The sequence below is a fragment of the Coregonus clupeaformis genome, unplaced genomic scaffold (genome assembly GCF_020615455.1).
Source record: "Coregonus clupeaformis isolate EN_2021a unplaced genomic scaffold, ASM2061545v1 scaf0315, whole genome shotgun sequence".
Lineage (NCBI taxonomy): Eukaryota > Metazoa > Chordata > Actinopteri > Salmoniformes > Salmonidae > Coregonus > Coregonus clupeaformis.
Genome location: NW_025533770.1, coordinates 327,033 through 335,000, shown reverse-complemented (window position 1 = coordinate 335,000; position 7,968 = coordinate 327,033). Strand labels below are relative to the sequence as shown.

Genomic DNA, 7,968 nt, shown 5'->3' with positions numbered 1-7,968 from the left:
TCACTTTAACCACTAGGTGGAATCATCACAACCATTCAGGACCTTATCCAACCTTTAACATAATAACTGCGAGAGAGACTTTCACTTTCACTCTTTGTCTTTTTGTCTTTGTTTAATGATACATTCTCATTTCATTAAAAACTCCCCCCTAACAAAAAACCAAATATCCCCTGTACTGCATACTCACCTAACCCTCTACCCCAACATAACACCACACATCACAATAACCAAAACCTCACCACTTCTACAATCGTATATCCAACCCATCTTCCCTCAAAAGGATGGCGGGGTTTGGAAGATAGGCTCCTCCCACACCCACCGACCAGGCTCCACACCCCCTTCTCGTCAGCTGCCAGGCCCTCAGCACCGCAGAGTAAAAATCAGAGAGACCTGCTGTACTCAGCCCCTCCAGCCTCATGAGGAATAGCTGCTGGTCCAACCCTAATCCGCCAGCTTTCCTGAGAAACGCGCATGCTGGCTCCCTCCATCCGACATCAGTATTGTACAGCAGTCTCTGAGCCGCCTTTAGTCGGAATGCAGCCACCCTGCTCTCCAGTTCCACCAGGCCCTGTCCTCCTTCGTTTACAACACTGCCGCCCTCAGCCAGTGATTGCCTGACCAGAAAAAATCCACCAGCTTGCGTTGCAGGTCAGCGAGCAGACCGGCGGGGGGGTTGAGGACAGCCAGTTTATGCCACAGGGAAGATGCCACCAGGTTGTTGATTATCAGCACCCTCCCTCTCAGGGGCGGTGTGTTCATTAGGGCGATATGGGCGACGCACTGCCAAACGGGAAAAGGAAGGGATTTGTTTTCTAATCAATTATATCACGGCAACAGTAGTTATCAGTGTTCTAATCTAGACGTCTGATCTGCCACTAAATGTCCAATCAGGCTAAAGTCGTGCTTCAAATGGCCCCGCCCGTTTTGGGGCGATTTCAGTCAGGTTGAAAATCGCCCAGAAGTCTCTCATAGCCTCTCATGTAAAATCTATTTTTTTCAAATATCAGAGCTTTCAATACAATCTCTATGGGTTCTGGGAGGGCTTGCACTTACGCGCTTTCGTCATACGTAACATAACCATGAACGTAACTAAGAAAAGAGCGGGTAGCAGCGTCAATCAATTCACGTACTACTGCCACAACGATGAGGTTAGCAAGAACCGCCACATCCTCAGCCGGCTAATCCAGTGTGTGAAGTTTTGCGGAGTGTTTGAGTTAGCTTTGCGAGGCAAAGATGAAACTGAGGGCTCCACCAACCCTGGTATTTTTCTTGGACTTGTCAAATTTGTGGCACAATTAGATGAGGTGTTTGATGACCATCTTAAAAATGCTAAAGTTTTCAAGGGCACATCAAAGACCATTCAAAACGAGCTACTGGAGTGTATGCTAGCGGTCATGAGGGAACATATTGTGGAGGAGGTGAAGTCGGCGAACTTCGTAGCTATCCAAGCTGACGAGACCACGGACGTTTCTACACAGACACAGCTGGTGCTTGTGCTGAGGTACATAGATAGCAAGAATATTTTATTTTTTTCCTGGGGCTTTTTCACAAAATCATGCCCCACGTCGACATTCTGTACCAGAAGCTACAGAAGAAGGACATCGATGCTGTCTTCATCAAACGTGCCCTGATAGATGGCATAGTTGTCTAATGCCCCGCCTCACCCAGACTGGCCTACTGAGCCCCTCTCCCACCTTGACCATACATGACACCCGAGCATACAACATCTTCACACAGGTCAGAAACCTTTCCCCAAACCCAAACTCAGACATGACATTAAACAGACACTCATGGTCCACTCTATCAAAAGCCTTCTCTTGATCTAAAGAGACCAGTCCGAAGTTCACGTTAGAACCTCTCGACAAGTCCAACATGTCCCTGATTAAGAACAAGTTTCTGTGATTGAGCATCACGGTACACAATGTGTCTGGTCCTTGTGTACTATAGTGTCCAGATGGGACTTCAGTCTGTTAGCGAGGACCTTGACAAATATCTTGTAGTCCGTACACATCAATGCCACAGAGTCAGAGCCACCCGACGGCAGCTCATCGGCAACTCTCCTACCCCGACGTACTCATGCAACACGCAAAAGTCCAGTCCAATTATTCCCCAGAATTTTTTATAAAACTCCACTGGGAGTCCATCAACCCCCGGTGCACGGCCGGGGGACATCTGGGTTATGGCCTCTGCCAGTTCATGGGAAAACAGGGGAATGTCCATTTCATCCCTCTGTGCCAGAGAGAGCTTAGGGAGTTCTGCAAACAAAACCTGAGCACCCATAGGATCACACAGTTCTGCCCTATACAACTCAGTATAAAACCACTGTCCGCTCCCGCATCTCCCAACCACAGAAGTCATTCGACAGCCGTAGACAATGCATACCCTTGGCTTCACCGCTCTGTCTTTCCAAACCAAAGAAGAAGGAGATGGGAGCATCCATCTCCTTGAGCATGGAGAACCTAGCTCTTACAAGTGCTCCCTTTGCTTTAACCTGGAAAAAACTGCCCAGGTCCCTACGTAGTTCAGCTAAATTAGCCTGGAGGCCTATATTGCCTTGCCCCACCAGCTCTACCTCCATCTCACTAATACTACACTCGAGTTCCCCCAATGCTCTCCTAGCTTCTGAGGATGAGAGAGCTGTATACTGTTGACAAAAAAACAGAATTTGGACTTTTACCACATCCCAACATTGACTCAGAGACCCATACTCCTCTCTTCACTGCCCCCCACCTTCCCAACACATTCTAGAAACCTGAGCAAAAAGAGGAGAAATTGCCACCAACACACTGCTTACAAATATTCCACTAGCAATGAGCTTACCCAACAAATTTGCTCTTTTCATAAACACAACCACAGCTTTGTTCATTCTTGATGCGGAATGTATAAATTCAGCTCCTACCTGTTCGCCGACCGCAAGCAGAACCTCCTCCACCTTAACTCCATTCTCAGGAACAACCTGAATCCATGCCGTAACGACAGCGTCTCCTCCACGCTAGGCTTCGGAGCCATCACGCACACCACACCGTTCAAACCCCAGGAAACTAAACCTTTGTCCTCTTCCTCCCTAACTTTGAAAATAATAAACAGTGGGTACCGCTAAAACAAACAGTGTGTTAACCCTACACCATAGAAAATGAAAATTGAAAGAAAAGACCAAGGAAATAATGAAGAAGAGAAGTCTGTTACTGTGGGTTATTGTTACACCACTTTCCCACAGATCCAGTTATGATTTTTGCCACAATTGTCATCATTCCATGTTTTTACAGCGTCATCTTGTCCATAGTATATCTCAACACAGTCCTCTTGGCCTTTATTATCAGGCTGTCCTGCCCCCCAGTACCTAAACAACACAGAGAACCAGACAGTCAGACACTGTGGTACAAACATCCTCCTCAATTATAGACATAGTCCTATGTTTTCTCAGCTTTAAAGCCACAATCTGTAAGATGAGCATACCATTATCAAGAGTGACCATCAACACACTTAATATTTCACTCTTTAAATTACATTTTCAGATGTAAATATTACCTGGTTTATATAATACATCTATAGTTCTCATTGAATGACATTCGAGTCAAAACATACATTTTTATGAACATGATTGGAAGCAATATATCATTGTTGTTTTTTTTATCTCCATATCAGAAGGCAAAATGGTCAAATCTCTCACCCTTTGGTCAGTGATGTGCCGTCCACCCATTTCCAGGTCCCCTCAGTAACAGAGTCAGTCAGACCAATCCAGGCTCTCAGTTGGAGGTTGAAGAGAAATGTCTGTTTTTGAGAAAGATAAAAAATGGTCACTTTTAATATATTCAACAGAGAGGAACAGGTGAGAGAGCGAGAGAGAGAGAGAGAGAGAGAGAGAGAGAGAGAGAGAGAGAGAGAGAGAGAGAGATACTGCCCACATATTAGTGTACTGATGAAAATTAAACTTGCTCCACCCCCCTCTCTCTCTCTCTCTCTCTCTCTCTCTCTCTCTCTCTCTCTCTATCTCGCTCTCTCTCTCTCTCTCTCTCTCTCTCTCTCTCTCTCTCTCTCTCACCTGTTCCTCTCTGTTGTTTATGATCACCAGGTCTGCTCCTCTTTCCAGACAGTCCTGTCTGCTCTCCTCCCAGGTTTTCTTCTCAGTAGAGAGGAAGTACAAACTGGAGTCAAAGTATCTCCATCCCCACTGACAATACTGCTCTGTTGAAGAGCAAATGTGAACATATTGAGAAACTTAGCCAGTATCTCTATACTCATAAATAAAAAAAAATAAAAAATAAATAAAAAAATAAAACTCATAAACCCATTGATATATAATTACTGTTGATTTAACTTCTAATTTATCACAGTTTATATCTCACCTATCACAAAAAGCTTTGCCTGAATATGGCCTTTCTCTTCAGTCAGGTTGTTGTAGCTGGTCTGTAGCCTGTGTCTCTCTTCAGTCAGGTTGTTGTAGCTGGTCTGTAACTGGTCTCTCTCAGCAGTCAGGCTGTTGTATCTGGTCTGTAGCTGGTCTCTCTCTTCAGTTGCGTTGATCTTGTAAAGGGAAAAACGCTGGAACAAGTTGTTCCTTTTATCCTCAGAATCTTTGATGAGTCTGTTATCTATAAAGTATAAACGCATAGTTACTAGCTAAAACACCAGGTAAATAGTCCTAGTAACCAGCACTTCTTACAACTAGGTGATAAGCAATGAACTTGGACAAAAACTCACAGTGGACAGACAGGCCTATGATCCCAGCCAGTAGAACACACAGCAGCCCCAGACACACTGCAGCAACTAGGAAGGGTCTCTTCCCTGAGCTATCAGGCTCTGTGGACACATACAAGAGACGTTTACGTTTGTGTGTGTGTGTTTTACCTGATGCTGGTCTTCTGGTCCATTGTTAGGAGCAGTGTCTGCTGTCTCTTCTCTCTTGGTTCTGGTCTCACCGTCTCTCAGGGTGTCTACACTGACGTAGACATCCACAATACTCTCCTCCATCTCATATCTGTTAAACTTGACCTTCTTGTTCATATCTGTCTCAGCATAGATTACCTTTGACATCTTTAACAATGCCTGGGTCTTTCTTTCTATATAGGTCAACTATACATTAAGTCTCTGCTTCTAGAATTAATGTGGTGCTCTTCCAACATGGCCGCCAGGAGGCGTCGTATGTCAACTGCAAGCCCTCTATACGTAAAGTCTCTGCTTCTAGTGATATCTCTGTCTCAAAGTCATCTGTTTGTCTCTGTCTGTGTGACTGCTGTAGGTGTTAACTCTAAGGAAGTATCAACATAATGACACAGGTAGTTGTGGCTATGCTAATACAAAAAATAGAACAAGTTTGAGTACTTGTGTGCATGTATGCTTGTGAGAGATTATTACAGTGGTTATTATTAAACCATTTTCTGTGGCACAATATAAATCATTTCATGTCTCTACATGGTCATCTTATCCAGAGTTTATCTCAACACAGTCCTCCTGCCCAGGGAATGAGACTTACTATTTGTGATGATGGACAGGACACTATCATACCAGGAAGATATAGATAATAGAGTGGAAGTGGAGAACAAAGTCTAGCTGTTAACATATATTACATATCATATGTAACAGCCCCAAGATAATTCAGGGGGTTTCCAGAACTCCCCCTTCCTTTCACCTTTCTGCTGATTTGGACCCTCTGTTTACTTTGAAATATACATCAACATGTTCAGGAGGTCCAGGACTACAAACATGGGTCATTATAATGTCCATACAATAGATTTGACACTACAAACTGCTCCAAGTGGATATTGAGGGGGGGTCGGCTTAACCAGTGAAGATGAGATGACAACAGTAACCACCAGGGCTCTCCTCTACTTTTACAGATAAGTAATTTAGCTGACGCTCTTATGCAGAGCGACTTACCGGAGCAATTAGGGTTAAGTGCCTTGCTCAAGGGCACATCGACAGATTTTTCACTAAGTTGACTCAGGAATTCAATCCAGCAACCTTTCGGTTACTGGACCAACGATCTTAACCGATAAACTACCTGCCGCCCTCTCTCTTAATTAACTTGATTGGTCGAGGAGATTTTGAGTGACAGCTGGTTGAAAATCTGAAAATATCCACTTCACTTCCCTCTTTTGGGACCCATATAGGGGAACAACAGTCAAATATGAGCATTTTATATTGTGCTTCTATGTAACTTGACAACAAAGACTGACTGTCAAGATTGTTAGGAGAACACACAGCAGCCCCAAACACACTGCAGCAACTCCAGAGGGTCTCTTCCACCACTGAACATGTACTGAATCACAAATTATTAAAGAACTTTGGTAATGTGTTTTACTGCATAATCCAGGATTGGGACAAATAAAGCTATAGTACTACAGGGTAATCTCACCTATTTAATATATTGTGTGTAATGTGTGTGTGTGTGTGTGTGTGTGTGCAATCTTACCTGAAGCAACAACTCCATCTCTTGGACTGGGCTTGAAGGCTCTTACGTTGGCATATAATTGGCCATCAATGTCTGTGTTCTTCATTGCATCAGGCTCGTCGTCTTCAAATCCATCTGGGATTTCATAGACTCCTTCTGACATCTTAACACCCTTGTGCTCAAATACAGTAACTTCTACTTCTAACCTCAGCTCTAATGTACGTCTGTACCTGTGTCTTCTCCCTGCACTGTCCTTTGTCTGTGTGACTTTGTGAAGTGAAACTCTTTATCAGTCAACCACAGTGAAGGGGAAATTGTGAAATTAACACAACAATGGCCACCACGTGACTCCCACTAGCCTTAGTTTGATAATATAATAAATGATATGACTCTATACGATGCTATAGGATGTATGTGTGAATTCACAAGGTCCCATTTTGGATGTGTTAAAATAAATTGGGATCTTGTTCATTCACATATACACTACACATATCCTGACTGACTTCACAGCCCCATCCAGCCTTCAAATAGAGAGAACATTATGGCTCTCACTCTGTGACCGGTGGTATAAGGGGAAGTTGCCCCTAGACGCTGATCTTAGGTCAGTTTAGCATTTCCTACACAAATGGTTAAAGTTAGGATTGGGGGAGGGAAACCTGATCCTAGATCTGAGGCTAGGGGAAACGTCACCCGTCGGAGCTTCATTGGCCACCGATGACCATATAGGGATATTTTTTAAATCTATGCTGACCGTGAAGAGTTACTCAGAATTAAACTCTGTCAGTCAACATGGCTAGGAGGGGCATTTCACCAAAAGCAGAAGTTGTGACAATATCTCCATAGTTTCAGTTTGACAGATTTAAGAGACTAGAAAGAAGAATAAAAACCATTCACTTGTTTTATGACAACAAGTTCATATTTCCACCCTGAGTTTTAGTACAACATTACATTTACATACCAGTTACGTCTAATGACACAACTCTCTTTGCACTGATTCCACTGTTCCACATGACATCTACCTACATGAACTATTATACAACTCTATAGCTCTACTCTATTACACAGGAGGAGAGAAAGCATCACACAGATCCTTAGATACAAGGACAGAATCAAAGGTGGCCCTCTGGTGGACATAGTACTAACTACAGGTACAGCTGTAGTGTTGGTGACAGAGACCTGGGTGGATGTAGTACTAACTACAGGTACAGCTGTGGTGTTGGTGACAGAGACCTGGGTGGACGTAGTACTAACTACAGGTACAGCTGTAGTGTTGGTGACAGAGACCTGGGTGGATGTAGTACTAACTACAGGTACAGCTGTAGTGTTGGTGACAGAGACCTGGGTGGATGTAGTACTAACTACAGGTACAGCTGTAGTGTTGGTGACAGAGACCTGGGTGGATGTAGTACTAACTGCAGGTACAGCTGTAGTGTTGGTGACAGAGACCTGGGTGGATATAGTACTAACTACAGGTACAGCTGTAGTGTTGGTGACAGAGACCTGGGTGGATGTAGTACCAACTACAGGTATAGCTGTAGTGTTGGTGGCAGAGACCTGGGTGGATGTAGTACTAACTA

The 7,968-nt window shown here is 44.0% G+C and overlaps 1 protein-coding gene across 1 annotated transcript in view; it reads right to left on the bottom strand.

Moving 5' to 3' along the window:
* The window catches only part of LOC123484433 (CD209 antigen-like), a 30,720-nt gene extending 24,081 nt beyond the window's left edge, over positions 1-6,639 (bottom strand). The window contains exons 1-4 of the mRNA XM_045214794.1: positions 6,413-6,639; positions 4,702-4,800; positions 4,347-4,592; positions 4,049-4,185 (exon numbers count right to left, since the gene is read on the bottom strand). Of these exons, the coding sequence (XP_045070729.1) occupies positions 4,049-4,185; positions 4,347-4,592; positions 4,702-4,800; positions 6,413-6,554 (624 nt within the window). The 5' untranslated portion in view covers positions 6,555-6,639. The remainder of the gene's footprint in view (positions 1-4,048; positions 4,186-4,346; positions 4,593-4,701; positions 4,801-6,412) is intronic.
* Positions 6,640-7,968: the final 1,329 nt, after the last annotated feature.